This window comes from Oryzias melastigma, linkage group LG5 (genome assembly GCF_002922805.2).
Source record: "Oryzias melastigma strain HK-1 linkage group LG5, ASM292280v2, whole genome shotgun sequence".
NCBI lineage: Eukaryota > Metazoa > Chordata > Actinopteri > Beloniformes > Adrianichthyidae > Oryzias > Oryzias melastigma.
The window spans coordinates 3,691,460-3,715,383 of NC_050516.1; the positions used below are offsets into that span (position 1 = coordinate 3,691,460).

General features: G+C 36.9%; 3 protein-coding genes across 4 annotated transcripts; 1 reads left to right on the plus strand and 2 right to left on the minus strand.

The window, feature by feature from the left end:
• Window positions 1-476: 476 nt before the first annotated feature.
• On the minus strand, window positions 477-4,488 carry ghrh (growth hormone releasing hormone). Its single transcript, XM_024270287.2, has 6 exons — window positions 2,913-4,488; window positions 2,657-2,747; window positions 2,152-2,256; window positions 1,911-2,015; window positions 1,718-1,834; window positions 477-1,648 (listed from the first exon to the last, which is right to left on the minus strand). Exons 2-6 carry the CDS (start codon window positions 2,734-2,736, stop codon window positions 1,636-1,638), a joined length of 420 nt encoding a protein of 139 aa, XP_024126055.1. The 5' UTR covers window positions 2,737-2,747; window positions 2,913-4,488; the 3' UTR covers window positions 477-1,635.
• Window positions 4,489-5,843: 1,355 nt separating this feature from the next.
• Window positions 5,844-13,048, plus strand: cdk5rap1 (CDK5 regulatory subunit associated protein 1). 2 transcript variants are annotated; one of them, XM_036211800.1, is made up of 13 exons: window positions 5,844-6,273; window positions 7,719-7,822; window positions 7,903-7,937; window positions 9,673-9,773; window positions 9,842-10,052; window positions 10,123-10,243; window positions 10,324-10,554; window positions 10,625-10,722; window positions 10,800-10,855; window positions 10,921-11,051; window positions 11,122-11,223; window positions 11,406-11,534; window positions 11,817-13,048. In XM_036211800.1, exons 1-13 carry the CDS (start codon window positions 6,000-6,002, stop codon window positions 11,901-11,903), a joined length of 1,680 nt encoding a protein of 559 aa, XP_036067693.1. In that variant the 5' UTR covers window positions 5,844-5,999; the 3' UTR covers window positions 11,904-13,048. The 2 variants fall into 2 exon arrangements, with proteins under 2 accessions (XP_036067693.1, XP_024126052.1); XM_024270284.2 differs by having other exon boundaries at window positions 5,850-6,273; window positions 11,122-11,271.
• Window positions 11,699-18,370, minus strand: LOC112145184 (bactericidal permeability-increasing protein). The gene is made up of 16 exons (XM_024270286.2): window positions 18,251-18,370; window positions 16,959-17,069; window positions 16,769-16,883; window positions 16,564-16,695; window positions 16,331-16,486; window positions 16,182-16,245; window positions 15,286-15,346; window positions 15,117-15,208; window positions 14,862-15,038; window positions 14,716-14,775; window positions 14,474-14,641; window positions 13,184-13,251; window positions 13,063-13,105; window positions 12,920-12,983; window positions 12,394-12,470; window positions 11,699-12,311 (listed from the first exon to the last, which is right to left on the minus strand). The coding sequence occupies exons 2-16, from the start codon at window positions 17,059-17,061 to the stop codon at window positions 12,270-12,272; spliced, it is 1,422 nt and encodes a 473-aa protein (XP_024126054.1). The 5' UTR covers window positions 17,062-17,069; window positions 18,251-18,370; the 3' UTR covers window positions 11,699-12,269.
• Between the last annotated feature and the right edge of the window lie 5,554 nt (window positions 18,371-23,924).

Sequence of the window (23,924 nt, forward strand, 5' to 3'; positions counted from 1 at the left end):
TTTTTTTTTTTTTTTTTTTTTTCAGTGGCCCTAATCCTCTTCCGTAGGTTTCCGCTCCTTCTTATGGCATAATTTGTTTTAATTAAAACATTTCAATCTCCCGGTTAATCCCCTGGTCAATGCAATTTTTTAAAATGTTTTTATTTGAAATCAACGCTCGGAGTCTGTTGAAGTAGAAGTAGTTTAATGGATTTAAATGAACTGACCAAAAATAGCGGTATGTATTATTAATCTCTTCACTTTTAATTAAAGGGTTTAGTCATTTTAAAAGGAAAATAAGACAATTATTGTAGGGTAAAGACAGCTCTCAGCATCTGGAAAGGGGGGGCGGGGTTACACTGCGTTATCAGTGGCACCCACAACTTCTGATGGGCTACTGCCGCTCTGCAGGAACTATGTTCTAGAAAAAAAAACAGCTTTTTCTTGTTTTCATTAAACAGCCATTATCATAATTAAGAACATTGGGAACATTTTTAAAATAGATTAAAAGATGATTGGGGTGTTTTTTTTAATGACATTTCCAAATGTCTATTTTGCTAGTTTGTGACTTTCTGTGAAGACGCAAACAAAAAATGTCCATTATAGAAAAAAAATTGACCTTTTTGACCACGTTTAGTTCCATTGAATCAGCATTTTTGCTGCTTTGAAAATTCCGCACATAAATAGCTTTAATCTGGTATCTTAAATGATATAAAACACTTTAAAAAGTTTTATTTTACTCTAAAATTGTCCCACAAACCCACCATCATCAAAACCCACCTTATCAAAGAATTGACGGAATATTCAAATTATTTTAAGATGAAATGGTTTTCAAACCCTTTGATGAAATCCACAAAAAATGTTTGCAATTTAATTTTTTAGACATAAATAATATTAAGATACGTTGGGTGATTTGATCTCAAATTTAATCCACACATTTTTAACACGGTGTAACTGTGTCATAAATAAATATCAACACTTTTTTTCAATGCAACAAATACTCATTTCAAAAATGAATGACAATAAATGAGTTATAGTCACTATAAAGTTCGGAAAATTTGCTAAACTTTTTCCCGCCAAAAGTGTTCTTGAGAGTTCATGGGGGCAGCCATTTTGAAATGAATAAGATAAGTCCTTTCACTGCCCCTAGTGGAATGATGATGAACTACAGGAGATAAAATATGGACCTAGAATACACAAAGAGTTTTTAATGTAATTAGGATCATGCTAATGGGATAGGGGGTCCAGAAATGGGTGTATCAAAGATTATACAAATGGTTATGTTGTGTTAACATGACTAGGAGGGAAATGGTATCTTACTTTTGAGGAAAATATCCATCTAATAGATGGTTTCTATGAACCTATGCATTTATAAAAACAACAATTTGGATATAAAATTAATTTTTACGCTGTTTTATGACCCAAATATATTCATAGCTAACTGATTTTGTGGTGGACTTGTCACAATAATAAGTCGGGAAGGTTTTCTTCACAACTTTTAATAACAATAAGCGATAATAACTCCAATTTATTGGCTGAGAATAAAAGGCAATGGTTTGTTTTTTACTTGTAAAGAAGATATTTGTTGGAGTAACAGAAAATGAGCTGTAGATGATCAGAACATCATCAGGAGGCCGGATGCTCTTGGTTTTGTCCTTAGCTCAGCTGTCTGTAAAGACAATCAAAGTTTTTTTTTTTTAATAAAATATCTCCATAAGTGTGAGTTTTAAATCCTCACCTGGACTTTATGACGTTCCCATGAACCCCTCTGTATCTTTGGTCGCTCTGGATGGAGGTCAGATCCTCCTTGAAGGTCCCCTCGTAGATGTCTGACTCACGTTTGTAGCTGTCATCTCTGATTGGATAATAATTAAAAAAGAAGGTCAAGATAGTAGATGTACTCTGCAGCTATCCTCTACCGCTTTACCTACCCCAGCCGTTTGCCCATGATGGTCTGGAGGAACTTCCTAGCAGAGATTTGTCCCAGAACCTTCCTGTAGCTGTTGGTGAAGATGGCGTCGGCGTGGCGCTCTGAGCTGAAAAAAGTCGAAAAACTATTCAACTATGAAGAGAATTCAGTCGATTATTGAAGGTTTTATTTTGAAAATTTCCAGCTTTGTTATAAATTGAGTTGGAAACATTTTTTTTGGACTTGGAAGAACTCAAACGCACCGCAGTCCGGCTTGGTCGCTGACGGGACGTGTCCCCGCCTCCAGCGGCTCAGCTGGGTCTCTCACCAAAGACGTCATCAGGATGGACGTGTCCCTCTGGCCAAACCTAGAAACCCATCATCAACCATCACTAACTAACACAATCCATTTTTATTTTTAAACTTTTTCCTAATTCAAACTTCACAAAATGACCTTCCAAAACGCTCTTGGCCTTGTCACATTAGCCATTCTGAAGTTTGAGTGCACCATGAATAAGATGGTGTGTAAATATGGTGACTAATCTGAGCATCTTGACCCTGTTTTGCATAACAAGACACAGCAATGGCATGCCAAATAATGAGCAGAGCGAGAACTCAGATTATTTAGATTACATGGAGATTGCTTTTCTTTTTCAGCTTTAAAAAAGTCATAATTACATGCATATTTTTGATTTAATGAAGTAAAAAAAACTCCATGCAACAACACGAGTGTCTAAAAAGCAGCACGATTTGGAGATAAAGACTTACCGTATGGATGGGTAGAGCGGAGAACCTGACAGAGTCACAGCCAGGCAGCAGAACAGCAGCAGTGCAGCTTTCTCCATCATCACAGCGAGTCCTGGAGGAGAGTGGACGACCGCGATAAGTGACAGGAGGTGGAATCACATGAGGAAAAAAGCGCTGAAGCCACAGTTTTCCCCTCCAAAGGCGTCATCCAGAGGAAACAGAAGCTGTTGATGTCAAACGTCAAGGTTTGTGTGTGTTTGTGTGCTCACATAGTTACCAAGTTGAGATGTGAGTCCCGAGGTGTCCCTGCCGAGCCTTCACTTTGCTCCCCCCACTCTCATCCTCTCGTCTGACTGCCGGGAAAAGGCTGGAACACGGAGACACCGAGACGGTACTGAGTGTCTCCCTGCACCCGCGGTCACTTTATACTCAACCTGTGGATCCGGTCACTCCCACATCACTCCTCCTCATCATCATCATCATCACCCCCCTCCCATATCTGCTTGACTCCTCCAGCTGAGCTCTCCGCACAGCTCCTCTTCAAATCCTGCTCCTCATGGTTGACCAAAAGAGATCCACGTGGACGGAATGCTGCAGAGGTCAAATGTCAGCTGTGGAACAAACTCAATTCAAATTTGATTAATTATGACCTATAATTTAAGTAATAATTGCTTTACTGTGCAAATAACTGTGAAAGTCATTATTTTGAAGGATTTTCTTTTTAATTTTTGACATTATGGTGCAGTAAAAGATCAAAATACAACTAACAAACTGGCTTTCTGAAGTATTTTTTTTTTATTATAAAAGACTTCCAATCTTTACTTTTACATCACCTTTTTTCAATATTGAACAATTAGGATAAATAATTAAAAAAAACATCAGGTCCATGAAGTTTTTTTTTATTGTAACATCAAACAATTAAGTTCATGTTTGATTAATTTTCAATTAATTTTCAATATCAAACCATTAAGAATAATAATAATAATAAACACCCATCAGGTCCAGAGAGCTCTAATTTATAATTTGCCCATAATGTAGAAACACTACAACAATCCTAAAAATATTGACCACAAACTTCTTATTCATACCATAATATGTACAGTGTATGTAATATTTTAAGATAAGCATGTTTTGTAAAAAAAAAAAAAAAAGCCACGTGACACATTGCTAAGAAAACAATAATTCTAATACCACTGTTACAAATTAACAGTTGGAATTAGAATTTGTTTATTTCAAGCAATTAGAACAAAAAAAAAGACAAATAAAGACAAAAGAGATGTACAGTGACACAAATAAGTACCTAAACACCTCAGAAAATCTATGTTAATATTTGGTAGAATAGCCTCTGTTTGTGATGACACCGGTCAAATGTTTCCTGTTGTTTTTTTTTTCACCAGCCTTGCACACACTGCAGGAGGGATTTTGGTCCACTCCTCCTCACAGATCTTCTCTAGATCCGTCAGGTTTCTGGGCTCTCGCTTAGAAACACAGTTTGAGCTAACTCCAGTTTCATAATGAGCAACGAGAGAAAGAATAATGTAAGTCCTGTGCTTTACAATCCTTGTCAGGATAGGTCACTGATTCAAACTTTATATTTAGCCAATTTTGGACATCTGAATCAACATCAGGTACAACACTTTTGCTACTTTAGTACAGCAGAGGCATACTACAAGTTGGTTTCTGAGGAGAAAACGGCACATGTAGGTTGTTTGGAAAACAGTGTGAGAAGCAATGTATATCACACTAAAAGTGATTCTAATGAGCCTGCGTTCATCTGACCACATTTCACTTACTGTCTCATCATTGCTTCACTGTTCTGTTTACATCCCATAATGCCTGGCTACGGTGGCCGTTTTGGTTCAGTTGTTCTGCTCCGAGCGCAGAGACTGTTCAAACTGAGGAAACTTGGAGCGAACTGGAGCTCAGTCCAGTTGGAAACGAACCGAGACCACCTCAAAAGATGGGTCAGCAGGTGGTTTCTGGTCCAGAAACCGTTTGCGTGTGTTCAGACTGAAACTTTGTTCCGGATTATAGAATGAAACAAACTCTGGTTCACTTTAAGCAAACCAAATGTGTTCAGTCTGAATACACACTAAGCATCTGCATGAAATGGAGATGGAGGAAGTGATGCTAATCAGTCATAGCATTACTTCTTAATTAAATAAAAACATTGCCACCTAGAGGAATTCAGAAGAAATGCTGAAGAACTCAAAAAAATAGGAAGCATGTGAACACACAAAACAAATCAGGAAACTTAACCCCAAAATAAACAAATAAACAGCTAAATTAATAAATAGATCAATAAAAAAGCTTCAACAAATAGTGAATGGGAAAGTTCTCCATGCGGTGTGGGGATCTTAAACATATTAAGATGATTCAGTAACCTGTTTATGTGGGTTTTTACCTTTAGGAACTTGATCTCTAATCAAAATTAATATGTTAATCATTAAGTCTTGATTTTTTTTAACCCCTTAACTACATTTTAATATTAATAGCATTACAGGCATATATTTTTATAGCTAAACAGAAGTTTAGTTAGACAAAAAGTAAGACAAAAAAATGTTGAAATGTTTCTAAATCATAAACCATTTGACATATAATTAAAAAAACACTTCCTTCTTTGATTAATTTTAAATTACCAGCTTCAAATGATTAAAAGTTTGACAGCTTTTCGAAAAATTCCAAATACGTATTACCTACAAGGGAAGAAGGACTGGAAATTTTGAAGTAATTTAAGAATAATGGAAAAGTGAAGAAAACAAAAATCAAAGCAAAAAATAGTAAATATTTAAATATTTAACAAATAAATCCAAGAGCGCGGAACGTTTGATGTGTGGAAATAGTTCCGCACGGTCTGTTAATTTTGTTGCATGAAAAGGGAACAGGCATCAGATTTTACTAGTTTTCGTAACTACTAATTTTAAAGCGTGCTCTTTATCGAGTAAATTCACAATTAAAAAAAATATAATTAATTTAGATAATAAAGTATTTCTTTCAACAAAAAATGAAGAGTATAATAAGCTTAAAATGTTGGAATAGTTTGTTTAAAAATGTATAGGGTTTAAAATATTGAGATTTGTTGTAAAAACGTTAAAATTGTATTATAATGACATCTTAAATCCTAATGTAGTTATAAAAATAACTATTATTTGTATTTATTAATTACAATGTAACATGAGAGTTGTAAAACATTAGATTCAATATTATTCGGAGTGACTCATCTCGCAGTCCACACATCTTTGACTGAACGTAACTTCGGCGCGTCAATGACGTTTGCTAACGCGCCTGCGCCGCAAAGTGTGACATTTGAATGGCAGAAATGCCGTCGTTTAAGCTCCTAAACTGAGTTTAAAAGTCCCTCAGCATGACGACTCTGAGGGCCTTTACCGCGGGGCCTCTCCGGCCGTCTCTCAGCTGCCTCCAGCTGAGACGCTGCTCTGCCCAGGCTGACGGAGAAGCCTCCGTGGGGCACAGGAGGAAGACAGCGGGCAGCATCAGGGCTGAGCTGGGTTCTGGTCCAAGCTTTCAGGACTTCATCAGAGGAGCTTCAGTGAAACAAACTCCAGTTGGTTTCGAGGATCTCCCTGAAACGCCGAGTTATTTGCCGGAGGATCTGCAGGAGGGGAACTTCAGAAAAGGTTGGTGTGATTGACCCAATTTGTCCTCAAACATGACCTTTAAAATACAGTTTTTTATCTCTGTTTGGTGATTGTAGCGGTGCATTTGCAAAACCTCCCTTCAAGAAAAAAAAATTATACACTTTAGTGACTCTTAATAAAACTGTGCATTGTTCACTTCTTTAAAAATGAGCAATCTTCCCAAATCTGCTATAAATTTAAACAATTTTGTCCAGAAATACTTTAAAGTATCAAAGATTTATTTTGAAATTCCACACTTCCGGTCCAACTTTAATTGCTTCAACTTGCACCAGAAGTGTTAGTTTAATTATTTAAAAATTTATTTTAAAATCACGTAAAAATAGGTGAGATTTAGACTATTTTAAGATTTGTCACTAAAGTAAAATTATTGCATACTTCTTTCAATTAAAAATTAAATATTCCTCTTATACACGTATGCACACGTATAAAACTATATATAAAAAACTACTATGCAATAATTTTGCAACTTTTTGTTTCTATAAAACATTTTTTTAAAATATGATATTTTAAATAGCAATTAGAGCTACTGCACATAATTTTTATAAATTATATTTTTTAATCTTTAGATTATATCTTTATTAATTGAAAAAAAAACCATAAAATTAATTGTTTAACTTAAAAGTAAGCAATCTATGGAGGTTATTAAGTTTTCTTCGCATCTTATTTTACAACGGGCTGTTTTTTATTTTTTTATTTTGGACCATTCCCATCATAAGAAAAATGATTTCCATTGAAAGTCAATTTTTAAACATTTAATATTAATAAAGAGTAGTAAAATCAAATAACTTCTATGTGTTCTTGTGAGATTTTCATTTTTTCCCCATCATAGATTTATGCGTGGCATCCTTTTAAATTTTCCATGTTATCACGTGGAGTCATATGACATTCAGTGTCACCAGAATGCAAAATCCTTAAGTTCAACAATATAAGAGATTGAACAAAAAATTCAAAATAAAAGGCTCATGAATTGAGAAATAGTATATGTTACTATACATGCATGTCCTTCTGGTTAAATAAAATTATAGAACAGCAATTTTGCCATCAAACATTTTTTTTCACTTACTTTAACTACTCAAATATTTAAATTTGACTAGAAAGAAATGCAAAAAAAAAACTGCAAAACACATTTTTAAAATAAATTTTAATGGTAAACAAACACAAACTTTGAAGCTTCAAAACTAAATTTTAATCCAGAAACAGAAAAAAATGAAGGTTTATGATTTCTCTAAATGTGTTTATTTGTTTATAAACTTTTATTTTTGACATCTGATAATCACATTTGTTCACTGAAGTCTAAATCGAGATTTTTTTTCTTCACTTTATCTAATTTTTTCCAGGAAAAGAAGCCTCAGAGACCAGAAAGGTTTGTCCTTCAATCCTTTCATAGTTGCCCTTTGTAATGAATTCCTTTTCTTATTCTTCAGTCTATTTTGAAACCTACGGCTGTCAGATGAACGTGAATGACACGGAGATCGCCTGGTCCATCCTGCAGAAGAGGGGTTATGAACGCACAGCTCAGCTCAGCGAGGTGAAAACGCGTCACGCCGCCGTGTTTTCACGTGTACAGCTCCTGTGTTGAACCCAGCTGAGTGTGTCGTTGTGTTTCAGGCAGACGTGGTTCTGCTGGTGACCTGCTCCATCAGGTGAGATCCTCAGACGGAGTCAGAAAATGACTCCCTGGATTTAACAGGAAAGAATGGAAATTCAACACAAATTGAATCAACAGATTTAATTATTTTGTTAAGTAGTCCAACATTCTTTCCTTTGTGAAACAAACAGTTTTTTTGTTCTTTTCTTTTATCAGCTCTTTTAGACTTTTCACAATTTTTTTGTCTTATTTAGCTGTTTTTCAGCTGTTCACATTTTCTGCAGATCATTTTACATTTTAGCATTTATCTTTTTATTTCTTTCCTATTTTTAAATTTTATACGTTTTACAGTTTAGACTTAAATCTTGTTTATCCAGTTTGTTTGTTGCTATTTTACATTTTCTTACAGAAAATTTACTGTTTTTTTTAAGCAATTTAATATACGATTAAATTAGGGATCAACTTTACCTGAATAAATAATCAGAGTGTAAACTAGGGGAAAATTACATTTAAAACTGTTGTCAACTTAAGTAAATATTTAAAATTTGAAAGCTAAAACTATAAAATTGAAAGAAAAAAAAACTTGAAAGAAATATGAAAAGTTGACAAAGAAAGTTTTGTAAATTTGAAATTGAATCATTCTCCTTCTGATGCATCAAGCTTTGGTAGAGCATTATCACTGCTGCACGCCACACTTTTGAATAAAAAACAATTCTAACATCTGTTTTCTTGGTTTATGTTAAACTGACACTGATTTGACCCCATATGTTGAGACTGTCTACATAAAACAGATTATTTTTCTACCTACTCCTTATTATTATTAGTTTTTAATGAATACATGTATTTATTTTGGCAGCAATATGCGCTCTATCTGTTAGGATTTCTCTCCGTTTTGTTTTCAGAAGTTTCAAGTTTACTTCCTTTGGTTTACCGTTCAACTTAAAGGTTTAGGCATCATTTTGGTTTCTGTTTGTCTGTTTTTCTCATTTAGGGAAAATTTTGTGAGTACATTTCTTGATGACATTTTTATTTATTTATCATTTTTATCCTTAAAAATGTACATTTTTTAAATATAATTTTTACTTACATTTTGGTTTTATCAATAAAATTCTGCAGAAGTTTATTAATAAATTTTAGTGCAAGTTTCTGAAAATTATTTAATCGCTTATTTTTCTTTCTTTTTTTAACCACTAGATAGTTATGTTTTTGTTTCTATCTGTACAATCTTATGGAAATTTGAGTAAAATTTTAGCAAACGTTTTTTTACATTTATTTTTCTTTAAAAAAAAATTAATGTCTATCTCTTTCCTTTTTCTGAGGTGCTCCATACAGTTCAGTTGTGCACATTTCTCTTTAAATTTTTTGGATAGTTTTCTACTTTAATATGTTGTATTTTTTAATAAATATTTTTTGATACTTTTTTAAAAAGAACACTTTGTTTAAGCTTTTTTAGCTTAAACTTCAGTTTTTTTTATTCATTAAGCGACATCTAGCTAATCTATATTTTCTTTAATTTTGCTTTTAATAATTTCTAATTTCATGTATGATTTTTTTTTTTAACAATTTAATCTCCAATCAGTTTTTTTCCTACTTTTGAATGTTTTAAAGCATCACAGCTAATTTTTTACTTTATTTAGTAATTTTTTTGTCCTTTAAAACTAATGTTTGACTGTATTTCTTTTCTTTTAATCTTTTGTCATGTTAAGATTTATATGTGAGTGGACAAACTAAACCTCAGACCCTTTAGTTGAATCTGTTCCTGCATCAATAATCTGATTCGCTCCTCTCAGAGAAAAGGCGGAGCAGACGATTTGGAACAGACTGAAACAGCTGACGGCCATGAAGAGGAAACGGATGAAGACGCCCTCTCCCATGAAAATCGGCGTTTTAGGTAAATCTGGATCTCATGGACGTTTTCAGAGTTTTCCCAGCATCCTTTTCAAGATCGTTTCCGTTCAGGCTGCATGGCAGAGAGACTGAAGTCGGAGCTGCTGGAGCGAGAGAAGCTGGTGGACGTTCTGGCCGGTCCGGATGCGTACCGGGACCTCCCCCGCCTGCTCGCCCTGGCAGAGGGAGGTCAGCAGGCCAGCAACGTGCTGCTGTCCCTGGAGGAGACGTACGCCGACGTGATGCCCGTGCAGCTGGCCCCGCAGGGCCACAGCGCCTTCGTGTACGTATCCCGTCGTAGTTTTGGTGGAGCCGCCGTCCTCCACAGCGCCGGCTGATGACTGCGTCTGCAGGTCCATCATGAGGGGCTGCGACAACATGTGCAGCTACTGCATCGTGCCCTTCACCAGGGGGAGGGAGAGGAGCCGGCCGCTCAGCTCCATCCTGGAGGAGGTTCGAATCCTGTCCCAGCAGGTAAACGCTCCACTCACTGCAGAGTTTGTGCTCAATAGAAAACAGCTGCTAGGAAATAAAAGCTGCCTTTTGTGCGTCAGGGTGTGAAGGAGGTGACGCTGCTGGGTCAGAACGTCAACAGCTACAGGGACACATCGGAGGAGCAGTTCTGCAGCCCAGACCCGACCAGGCTGAGCCGTGGCTTCCAGACTGTCTATAAGCCTAAACAGGGAGGCCTGCGCTTCTCTGACCTGCTGGACCGGGCTTCACGGGTCAATCCCACCATGAGGATCCGGTTTACCTCCCCACATCCCAAAGACTTTCCAGACGAGGTACCAGACCCGCGATTCTCAGCTTTCAGCTGACAGTGTGTAACCACACATGTTCTGGTTCTGTTCTCAGGTTCTGCAGCTAATCGCAGAGCGAGAAAACATCTGTAAGCAGATCCACCTCCCAGCTCAAAGCGGTAGCAGTCGGGTCCTGAAAGCAATGCGTCGTGGGTAATTCCTGCCCGTTATTTACATATAAACTCTAAAAATCAGAGTATTTTGTATGAATATTGTGTTTTTTCTGTCAGTTACACAAGAGAGGCGTACCTGGACCTCGTGAGGAACATCAAGAAGATCATTCCAGGTACAAACACAACACCTGCAGACCCATCAGCTGATCTGATACTTAACCATGTTCCTGCCGGTCAGGCGTCAGCCTCAGCAGTGACTTCATCTCAGGCTTCTGTGGAGAGACGGAGGACGACCATCAGCAAACGCTCTCCCTCATCAGGGAGGTGGGCTACAACGTGGGCTTCCTGTTTGCCTACAGCATGAGGAAGGTGAGCTGCTCCTCCACATGAAGCGTTTCCAGGAGACGCCAGGTTTTTAAGAATGTTTCATTCTGAGCAGAAGACGCAGGCCTTCCATCGGCTGCAGGACGATGTCCCAGCAGAGGTGAAGCGGCGCAGGCTGGAGGAGTGCATCGGCGTTTTTAGGCAGGAAGCTCTGAAGGTCAACGCCGCCCTCATCGGAAGCTCACAGCTGGTGCTGGTGGAGGGCGTGAGTGTCACTGGAGTTCACGTCTCGCGCTCATATTTGTGGATTTTTCAAATAAGCAGCATTAAACTACGTGATCGGGTCTGATTTCAGTCCAGATCTAAACATTGCCATAATTCTGCTCTCCCTCCTTCTAGGAAAGTAAAAGATCCACAGAAGAGCTGTGTGGGAGAACTGACGGCAACATGAAGGTGATTTTCCCCAAAGAGGAGCCTGCAGGGGGCAGCAGCGAGGCGATTGCAGCAGGAGACTATGTTTGGGTGAAGGTGGGTGAGGATCGAATTCTGCTGTCTGTGAAATCAGAGCGGTTCAGGACTTTTTAAATCAAATGGTTCTTTCTTTTTACGTTTGTTTGCTGATTCTAAGCTTCATTACAACACGTCTACAAACCTTTCAACTCTTAAAAGTATAAAAGAAAGCCGGAATATGCTTTTATTTTGTAAAACAAGTTTATTTAAATGCACAAACATTTGTTTTTCACACATCCATCATCATCATCAAGGCGTTTCAGTGGTTTTGCTACATTCAATGACTTGTTTCTGGTGTAGATCCTGTCGGCCAGTTCTCAGAGCCTGAGAGGTCGAGCGCTCGGTCTCAGTTCCCCGAGAGGATCGGCTGACCAGGAACCGCTTTGACGGACAGCGGCGGCTCCTCACGGACGGAGATGTTTAAACACACGGCAGGTGCTTTCCACAGCGTATTCTGAGTTTGTCACACCTGAGAGTGACTTGAAAGACAGAACTTACAGGACGGATATAAAAAAAAAAAGTGATGAATCAGGACATCTTGGAAAAGTCAGTCCACGTTTTCAGCTCAAGTCTGCAGCCGAAAGGGCTCTAACCTGATTTTGGAAAGAGCGTGATATTTCTGAAAAGGTGAGTTCATCTTAGGGGAAAACAAAGTAAAAAAAAATGAAAGCAGGCGACATTTAGAGGAAACTTTAGTTCTGGAGCTGTCTCACTCTTCCAGAATTCTCCTTTTTCTGGGGAAGTTCTCAGGGTTTAGCCGGTGAACTGAACGTCTGTTCCGATCAGCAAGTAGTCCTGCAGACAGCAAAGATCGACAAGTGTGTTAACTACTGACACCAAATTCAATACAATAAATAAATATAATTCCCTCTCTGACCTGCATGATCTGAAGCTGAGTGTTGACGAGGTTCATGCTTCCGAGCGCAGGAAGAGGGTAACCTTTAGAAAGTTGAACTGTGAAGAAAAACAAACTCGTTTAGAAGACAAACTTTAATTAGAAAGGCTTGTAATAAAATAATACTGCTTTCCAAAGAAATACTGTGAAAAACATAATATGTAAACATCATTTTATGACTTCCTGTAAAGGTTTTCCAGACTGTCATTTTGGATCAAATTTGAAATTTAACTGTTTTTCAGCTCTTATTTTGTCAGCAAAATGCACTTCCTGTCATCCAACTCTGTGACTTCTGATGCCCAAATAAATAAAATATAAATATTTAATGATTGTAGATGAAAAAAAAGGTTTCCATTTGCCATGAAAACATACAGAAAAAGGTACATCGTTCTTTTGCTAAATTTTCAGTTTCCCGTATTCTTAGGATAAAATTAAGGCTTAAGAAAAGTTTGTATTCTGTCATAGCCATGTGACTATATGTCAAATAATGAAACGTTTGCTAACTCACCGTTCACTGTAGGAATTACAACCAGTTTCAGGATGACTTGTAGGATGTTGTCAAGGGAGTTGACCTGCGGATAGAATAAATGGTTGGTTTTTATCTGAAGTGCTTTCACGTGTAAAAAAATAAAAAAAAACGGAGGATCTCACCTTGAAGTCTCCCACATAGCTGGTACCCAGAGTCAGTTTCATTCTGTAAAAGGCAAGTCAGTTATTATCGATGGTGAAAAAGGAAGTTTGATGACGTTTTTATAAGTGTTCAGAGACTCACTTGTCCAGTGAGATGCGTCCGGCCAGCTTCAGGTCGCTCACGGACATCTGGCCGCTGACGCTGGTCTCCTGCAAACAAAGGCGGCATCGCCACAGTCAGTTTAAGTCTAATGTTTTTGCCTTTAAGCGAAGTCTTTCATTTTAAAATGTATTTAAAAATAAATTCCATTGTTATAAATTGTCATTAAACTGGTGGGAGCTCAATAACAGGCTGTTGGTTTTCCCAACGCAAAAACATTATAAGGCTTTTATTTTGGTAACTGATAGCAACTTCCTGAAGCTAAAAAAAGACAAAGAACCCAAACATAAGTCCCAAACCTGAAATCAAGTCTCTCCACTCAAGTCTAAGTCTGAATCTCTGCTAGTTTGTTCCCATGACTGTATAAGAGAACTGGACCGAGTGTGACATGTTCCGGCTCCAATGAAATTTGGTTGTCTTTTTTTTTCGCTATATGGACATTGCCATGTTGGAACAGGAAATCATCAGTACGCAGAGATTGGTCTGAGTCGGTCTCTACGTTTCTATGGCAACCACTCTCTCCAATCAGCACTGAGCTTATTGGAAGTCTACACCCGTATCAGTTGAAAGCAGTCTATGTGAAATTTGTCAAACTTTTCGAATGTTCGAAGTGAGACCACATACTTTTATTACGACTTCTATTTGGTCAGTTTATTACCTGATTAATTTAAACAACAGAAAAAATATTGTAAACAAAAATTTGGATTAGCAAGAACACGTTAAAAATATATATTAGCACTAGAATTACTGAGTAAAAGCTGTTTGCTGTTTAATAGAAGTGTATGGAATCTGGCTTCTCGGAGTCACCAGGTACTTCCTATTTGAAATGGAAGGGGGCGGAGTCACTGAGTCCAGTTCTGTAGAGTCGATCCGAATTCCTTCACAACTCAGTGCACTGCATCAGGCATTTTTGGGGGTGTCCAAATCTCCAATTCCATAATCCAGTGCCTTGGAAATTTCCCAGAATTCTCTCAATCTAGTGTGCATTGATGCTCACTAGATTGGTGAATATAGACCACAATGCATTGTGTTTGAACGATTTGTCATTTTGAAAAAAGTATTTTAATTTGTTCTATTATAAGTTATAGAAGTTTTTGTCAGCAAAAGGAAGTGGATTCACAAATAGTCTTTGTAAAATGTTCATTTTCTTAAGTTTTTTTTCCATTTAAATAAAATAACAAAGTAGTGAGTTTGTATCGGAATTGTGTTAAATCCAGGGCTCTAACTAGTCTTTTAGCCATGAGGGAGTATTGAGGGCATTTCATGACTCACCACGTTGAGGACGAAAAGCGGTGACAGCGTGCCGTTGGGCTGGATGGCGTAGGCCGTGGCTGTGGCGGTGGCGTCGACAGTCATGGTGTTGGGCTGGAACTTGACGACAGGGTTCTTGTCCGCCTTCACCAGCATCTTCATCATCAGACCGGGGAACTGCTGGGAAATCTGAGAACAAAAGAGCGTAAGCGGGGAACTCGGCGGAATAACATTGGAGCAGAGAGCCGGGAGCGCGTCGTCACCTGTGGGATGAAGAAGCCGAACGTGGAGGTGCTCAGCCGGATCGGGGAGCTGCGTGGGATCTGGTGGGACAGAGAGGGAAGAAGGTGTTGAGGATGGGTGTCAATGTGGGGGGATGTATAAGGAAAGTGGTGGGGTTGCAGCTCACCATGTCGTCGGTGACGTACATGCTGAGTACGCCGGCGTTTTTGTAGACAAAACCTGCAGAGTTGGGGGTGTAGGAGGACAGGGCAATGTAGATCATGTTACTGCTCTGAGCCGGCAGGGAGAAGGCCGGAGCAGGGACTGGAGCCTCCTGATGCCTCCCGATGTTGTAGAATTCACCCTATAATAATAAAAATAGTGGTTACAATTCAGTTGTCTATTAACAAAAACTGGTTTTATCTTCCAAACCGGTTATCACCTTAAGGTTCAGATCGATGGCAGGCTGGGAGATTTCAGGTGACGACACCATGGAGTATTCAATCTCTGCGTATTTGTCCACCTTGGCAAGAACTGCAACGAGTTGAATTCACTCTTAAATCACAAATCCAATAATCAATGATTAAGGAAAAATAGATTTTTTTTTATACCATTGAGAGTTTTCAGACGCGGGTTTAAGTCGGCGATTGATTTGGCCACTAAAGGACACATCTGCAAAAAACACAAACAAAAAAAGGACTTTTTAGACTTCAAACGTACAAAAGTTATTACAAATTTAGGCGATAAAGATTAACCCTTTAGCATCAGAGTTTTAGCTTCAGTGTTGTATTTTAGTGCAACCAGCAGTGCTACTTTTTGAACTGAAAGTGGGAGGGGCTTGGTTAATGTGGCTGTTGCAGTAGTAAACGACGGTTGCAATGAAAATTTAACATGATGAAGTGACAAGAAAATTGCTGCCCTTTTGGTAGTTCACAAAAAACTAAGCTAACACATTAGCATGTTAGCATGTTAGCTAACCTGTATAGCAGCAAAGTCTTAACTTATTTGTTTCATATTCGACACACACATCCCGATCTCATCAGCGTGATCAAAACTTCCCTTTTAAACACATTGAGTATCAGTTGGTCCATGTTTTCTACCCTGTAGTACATGATAACTCCACTAGGGGCAGTAGAAGGATTTTTCCTGCTCATTTTAAAATGGATGCCTCCATGAAATCTCAAAAACCCTTTTGGCGGGAAAAGGTTTAGCGAATTTTCGAAACTTTATGGTGAGAACAACTCATCTATTGTTGTTAAAGTAACTATTTACAGTTAAAATAATACAAAATTTGTTGATAATTATTTATTAAACAGATACACCATGTTAAAAAAGAGCGGATCAGATTTGAGACTATAAATAAGATGGTTGTCTCATTAAAAAACACTTTTTTTTGTAAACTTCACCCAAGAGTTTGAATTAAATGCATCTTAAAATTTAGATCTTTATTTTTGGGTCAAATTCTTGATGTAGTGGGATTTACAGAGTTAAGGACATCAGCGCTCACCTGTTTCTCCAGAGCTTTCCGCAGAGCTTTGTCAATAAATTTGCTGAACAGATTGTACAGCCAGCTGAAATATAAAAAATATATATTATTACAACACGATATTTCTGCAGGTCTGACTAGTTCCTGGTTGAAGTCAGTGTTTGTGCTACCTGGCTCCACCGTGGAACTTGACCTTGGCGCTGCTGACCGAGGCTGAGCAACTGGCACTGCTGGCCTCCGGTTTTCCCGTTGCGTCACTCTTGATGGCGATGGTTTGCGAGATGGAAAGCCCGTTAACGCTGACATCCAAGGAGCCACTGTCCTTTCTGTTGACAGATGCGCACGATTTAACAACAGGAAGTGAAACTCTAGTGCTCCACAAAACAAACAAAAGCACACTCACATGACCCTCAGGTACTTGACCCTCCAGTTTCCATGCAGACTGATGAAGGCATTGGTGATGCTCAGCTGCACCCCACTTCCTGGCACAAGATTTAAAGCTGACTGAGGCAGCCCCAAGTTCACCACACGGATACTGGAGGAACCGCAAAGGCTTCACGTTAGCACACAGGCAGTGAAACAGAGAGTTCAGACGGGAGTCAACCCACTTTGTCAGACTGTACTGGACTTTCCCGATGGGAGACACCCTCTCTTTCCCAGAAAAATCTGGGATCTGGGCGGTCTTGAGTTTCTCCAGCAGTGAAGCCATGCCCAGTTGTCTCCCTGGAAAAAGTCGAGAGAAAAAAGTGTTTTTTTCGGAAGCCTTAAGGGAAGGCGACAATTAGGAGCTGTCCTTACCATATTCAAGCCCTTTCTGTGTCAGTCTGATCTTCACGCCTGGATTGGCGCTGAAAGCGACGGCTATGAGCGCCACCAGAGGCAGACACTTCAACAGGAACATCTTGATATCTGAGGAATTCACAGACAAACCAAAATGGTGAACAGGTTGGTAAAAACAAGTCTTTTTTTGTAATAAAAAGGAATTAGTATTTTCCTGTCCTTTCCCCGGACTCTGGGTTGGATAAGTAATTTCTGTTTGCTCCAATTAAAAAAAAGTGATTCTCAAAGTGCTGCTTCAACTAGACTGTGTCAGAAAAACATTAAAAAAAACATGGTGAGAGAATTTGGGAGTGAAAATCACATAAAATGCCCAAGAAAACAAAGTTGTCTTCTGTGTGTAATCAACAACGTTCTTTAAACGTTCTTCAAAAAAAGCCACCCACCATTTCAGTGTTAATACAGGACATTTTGAGACGTGTGAAGCCGAAAAAATTAAGAAGATTGAAATAATTCTATTTAACCTGACAGCTTTTCATGGGGATAACAAAGATGGAACCACTGAGCTTTTTATGGAGCGGTAAAAGTAATAAACTCGGTTTAACGTTTGACTTTATTCTGGTTTGTTGTTAAAATAAAGCTTAGAAAAGTGATTTGTTTGTGGAAAAAAAATATTTTTTAAACTTTAAGGATATAAATATAATGTCATCATTAAAACTTGCAGTAGCTACTTTAATAATTAATTTGTATTGTTACAAAAGCTGAATTGATTTACAATTAAAAACTTTTAAATGAGGAAAAAGAAACTATAACTCTACTCAATGCATTCATACAAACAGTTCAAATCAGCTGCAAAATGAAAAAATATTCATACGTTCACGAAAACCAGATCACGTTTAAATATCTGAAACTTTTCGAAACAAGACTGACTCACAGGGAAGCCGAGTTTACCGAGATCTGACATTACAGAAGCGCGGTGTGCCAAAATGATAGATGACAGAGGAATGTGAGTTAGCTCAGGGCCGCCTCCTAACCAACCACATGACTCTTTGGAGCGTCAACAGTGGAACTGGAGTTTGATTTGATTAGTTGGACATTTCAGTCCTGGTTTTTTCCGTTCTCCAGGCACAGAAAACCAAAAAAACAGGCTTTTCAGACTAACAAAAACAGAATAATTTGATGCATAAAACCAGTTTTTTACTTTTGAAAGAGCAAAGACGAAAAAATACAAATAAAGAACAAAACTGTAAAACAATAAAGCACAAATTCCTTCTGTCGTTATCATCTTTTTCTGGTAAGAAAGCATCTCTTACCTGCAGCAGTGAGTTTCTCAGGATCAGAAGAGTCTTCCTCTCTGTCACTCTGCTGCAGTCTGCCTGCTCTTATAGCCAAGTGAAAGAGGAAGGGAAAACCTGGCCTCTTAATTCACTTACTCAATCAGCCGATGAACTCTGCCAGGGAATTACCGGCAGACGTGATTTGAACTTTTCGGTTTGTCACGTGTGTCAAAGTAAAAGCTTCTGACTGTTTGGAGACAGGGCGCTTCTTCACTTGTGCAATGAGCAAACGCCTCTTTTGAGTTACACCTTTGCAGAAATGTTGACAAACGGTTTATTATAACCTGGTGAAGATTAAACCCAATCTGGTTTCAACACAGTTTAATGTTGAAGCATCAATGCTGTTCCTCTCACAGATCTGGCTGGAGAAGCATCATGCTCAAAGCCTCCCTGGTAAGGACACTAAAGGAATCTACCGTTGTGTCAGACTCCAGGTTAACAATCATAATTAGCATCATTTGTACAGACATAACTTTGCTTAAAGCTATATTTTTGCAGTAATTATGCTTGTCTCTGCAATGATGTCTTTATTTCTTTTTTATTTGAAGCAATTTCAGCAAGTAAAACACAATAAAATATTTTTATATATATTTATTGATTTTTATTTGGTATATTAATTCATAGATTGACTAAAAAATGGAGGAAATTATACCATCTTCTTGAAATCATAACTCTTAATCATAAATAAAGACATTGAATCTATTAAACGTATCAATTGTCAAAAAGAGTTTGAATAAATTCCACTTATGGAGCGCTCTTCCTGTTGCAGAACACCTAAAAGTGCTTTGTATAAAAAACTCTCAGGGAAAAACAATCCATTATAAGAAAATGTTAAACCTAAGTGAAAAAGATGAGTTTTTCTCCTTTAAAACCTCCACAGTGGATGAAACTTACATCCTCAGGCTGAACGTTTTTGATTTTTGTTGAGATTAATTGCTTTAAAGTGAGTGGGAAGAAGAATATTTATGTAATACCATTACTATTATGATTTACTTAATTTCTGTTGTTTACATAGTTGCAGATAATCAGGTTCTTACTATAGACTTAAAGAAGTTACTTAGTTATTTTTTCAGTCCAAGTGCAGATTTTTTTAATCAAATTTTTAGTTTCTAAACCCTACAAGTTTCAGGTCCTCAAAAAAAGAAACAAAAATGGTAAATAAATAAATGCAATTTAAGAGGTAAAGACCTTGCTCAAAGCAGAACACAGTTTTGGTAAATAAAAATATATATATTTTGCTCACATCATGTGAACACATGTTCAGTACATTACCAAAAACCAAAATATAACATGACATTTTGGTTCAACCAATCGAGCAAATGATCTAAAAATTTCGGTCTTAAACTTCTGTAAACTCATTCAATTCTAGATTTGCGCTTCAATCTACACAATTTTTTGTCATTATTTAATATTAAAATCATTTGTTTTTTTTTAGCCATCCTAAATGGCCTTAAATCCTGTTGCAAATTTGACACCACATATAGAGTCTTTGTACGTGAATAACAGCTTTTTAAATGCAGATTCATCTCTTAAAAGTGAAAAATGTTTCCATTTTACTATAAAGCACAAATCAAATCAGTTTAATATGAACAGAAAGTAATAAGTTGCTCAGAAAAGGAGTGGGTAGAAATGAAAAATACATTTTTTTCCACCCCTAATCTTACAATAATTTATGCATACATTTTTATATTTCAAGCATATAATTATTATTCATAGGAGATAAGATTATAGTGTCGACAAAAAGTGTCCCTTAGTCTTGCTAGAGAAGTAAAACAGGTTTCTCCGTCTGTTTCTTTTCCTGATAGCTAGCAACACCGTTAGCATGTTTGCTGCAGGAAGTGTACTAGAGGAAGTGTTTGCTAAATACTAAAGAAGATAATATGAATTTTTAAAAAATAAACAACATATTTTTAAATGATATAAATATTTCTTTAAAAAAATATGATGAGCAGATAAAGTTTTCAGGCTTTCCTTTCAAGTGGAAAATGTAAAGCTTCATGCTAGCAAACCACAGATAACAGGAGTGGAAGCTAAAGCAGCAGTTTAATGTGATTGCAATAATACGAGCCGGCAATAAATGTTCAGAACAGAAACTGCTTTAGCGTGTCCTTGTGCAGTTTAATGTGGAGAAAAAAAGTTAATTTTAAAAAATAAGCCAACAGGCTAAAATTGACACAAACTCTAAACCCTTTTTCCCACTAAACAAACAAATATATATAGAAATGGCAAAATACTGTTTCAGGTTCATTTAGAAAGCTAGATTAAATGAGGACCAAGAAGGTTTTGCTTCCTGTTTTGACCTAAAAAGGTAAATGAGATGCTGCTTAAGTACTTAAAAAGGAAAAATTGTGACAAAACAAGAGATAAAGGAAACAGCTAGTAACAGTTGATCTCTGTGCATTTCTGTCTACAGTGTTTAGCATGTTTGCTAGTTTTTTAACTGAAAAGTTTTTGTGGATTTATAATAAAAAGTGTCTATTTTTTTACCCCGTATTTGACCTCATGCACCTGGAAGGAGAAGTGAAACAACAGTTTCACTGGTGAAGTTTAAATGTGATACGGGGTTTTATAAACAAACAAAATTGGTTTGGGAATAAATAAATTAAGAGTTTTTTTTTTAATTTATTTTGAATTATACATCTGATTGATTGATTGATAAACTTCTGGTAGCTTTTTATCCTCATCATCTGCTGGCCCACAACTTTCCTTAAAATCCCATTCCAATCCTTTTTCCATCTATTTTAAAACCGTTCCTAGTAATCTTTTTTATTTTTATGTTAGCCAAAATCAAAAAAACTTGCATTATATTCTTGGACATAGTTCCTGCAAAGCAGCAGGAGTTTATCAGAAATGTGCCGTTGGTGCAGAGGAACACCACCCCCCTTCCCGTCACCTAAAGCGGAGAGTTCTCCGTTTGCAAGCTCTCCTGCTAGCTCAAAGCCCCAAAATATCATAACCAATGCAACAAAAATGACGAGCAATATGGGAGCAATCCAGCCAGATGCAGGACAGACGAGGAAAACGAGGAAGTACATGGATCAGGTCGTCTAAAAGCCTATTTTCTATGTCACAAATACATTCTTTTTCACGTTTTTTTTTTTTTTAAATCTACTTCCAATTCACAACAATTTGAATAAAGAAATGCAATTTGAGTGACTAAGATTCTTAATATATGCCCACCATTTTAAAAACACATTAAAAACATCATAAACACTTAAAAACAAACACCACAGAGTAACTAAAGTTTTCTTTTGTAATCTAACAATCAAAACGTAAATATTTTCTTTTTTTGCTTACAGTAACAACATTTCGCCATTTACTTTTATTACCTCAACCACATGAGTACATCATGTAATCAAACTACATGGACAACATCTGGGATGAAAAATGAGGATTACTCCATCTTCAAACTTCTTGTTACTCAGTGATTTGTCATCTGTTCAGTTTCATTTAGAGATATTACTCATTAAAGTTTTTTCTTTTTTTAATTTGTCGTAAACAAGTTTACCAACATTTATTGCATTTATCGGCACATGCAGACACACGATTGCTTAAAGTGCAGCAGTTTGCAGTTGCGTCAGACCCTCAAGTGAAAGCGGATTCAACCCTTCTGTGGTTACAAACACAAGTTTTTTGGGGAGCTGATTTATAGAGGTGATCAAAATCTTCTGGTTGCCCATTCTTCCTCATATCTTGGAATTTCCTATTGCAAAACACAAGGAATTCTGGGAAAACAGGACTGCAGGGTTTTGGCTGTGAAAGCCTGATTTGCAAAACTGCCTTTATGTGTGGAGCAGCTGCGGGAATCCATCCTGCTGTGTAAAAAAACAGTGGAGGCTTCCAGAGTTTTGTCATGAGCAAAAACCCCAGGCTCCTCCCACTTTTCTACTCCTGGAAATGAGGCAACGCAGATGAGCAGAGTCCTTCAGTACAGAGTGAACCCAGCTGAGCACAAACTGTAACGGAACTTTACGCGGAAACTAGGCTGTAAACAGAAATACAACCCAGAAAAGGGGTTTTGAAAAGCTGCAGCTATGAGGAAAAACATGGTTAAAAAGTGGATCCTGCAAGAATTTTTTTTTTTTCTGAATTAAAATTGTTTCTAAGAAACTGAATAAAAATCTAAAATTATCCTGAACTTTTTGCTGTATAGTTTTGACAAACTTACCACTTTAAGTGGATTTGTAGTTCTTTGAAGCAAAACCTCACATTTATATATAAGGAGGAAGTGATTTATTGAAGTTATTGCACGTGTAGTAAACATCTTAATAGATAAACAGACACGAGACTCAAAAATATTTATTTAATGTAATTACTGGTCTGAAATAAAAGAAAAACACATAACAATGTTTAAAATGTACAGTTGTTTTGTTCTTAAATGAGGTGACTCATTTCTTTTTTGAAAGTGCTTTTTATTGCGTAACTTAGCTAACAAACAGTGTCATGAAGACGAGATAAAGCCGTTTCTATGGACCTACTTACAAGTGAGTAAACATTACAGAGCAAGTTATTTATTTAATAGTGTCTTTTTTTTTCTTTCTTTTTGACTTAAAAAAAACATTTTGTGTATATTAAAGGCACCAACACAACATAACTATGTGCTAAATGTTTTCGTATAAATATATGTGATACATTAAATGCAAATGAACTATTTAATGGACATTTATTTCAACACGATACCTTTCATTTCTTCACGTAGAACAGAAATAAGAATTAAATAGATTTTACCCAAATGAATTTCTGAATTTCAGACTTGAAATAATTTAAAGAGATAGCCTGTCTTTAGTTTTTATGAGTTTATGTGAAATTTTCCATATTTTTCACTAGTAAATGTTGCCTTTAAACTTATAAGCTTCTAATAGTATTAAAATTATTAAATTTGAACTACTTGAGCTCCATTTTAGCCAGACTTTGGACATGCTGCATACAATGCAATAAAAATAGTAAGGAAAAATGAGGGAAAATGAGACGAAGAAGCTAAAAAGAAAAGAAGTGTACACACAAACGAGAATATAGAATCTAAGATGTAATTTATTTTCTATTAAGTTTTTGAAATGGCTGCCAAATCTTACAACATGGTACCAAATTCCCTCAAATCCATTCCATTCCGACCACTAACACCCTCTCATTTAGTCACTTAAGAAAAAATGGGGCGAAACTGAACTGCAAATGGGATAAAATACGTGTTTTGCAGCATAATTAGATGTTTCTGGAGATAGGAGAAGGGTTTTTATTGAGATAAAGGAACCAAGTTCTGCCAGACTACAATCGATTGGTGATTTCTTTCTAAGTTACTTTGATAAATCAGGTAAATCTGGCACCCAAACTTCTTCCTCTGTGAGGGATCCTCCATCCAGCACATGATACAGATGCAGATACAAAGCTATATATTTGGTTAAGTTTGGAAAAATGTTTGTATTTAGCATTTATTAAGCGTTCCTGAACACTGGATGGGTTGTTTGATTTTTGTCTGATATTGAAGCTTTTCACAAAATGAGGCAAAATGTTAATTTTTGCATATTTTCAAGGCATTTTTCTGCACGGTATAATACTTAAGAAATACTTAAGCAGATTTAAATTAAAAGTCCTGTAAATGTTTTATTGCATTTTCTCTTTCAGAGAAGAAAATTTAAAGACTCTCTCAAGATGA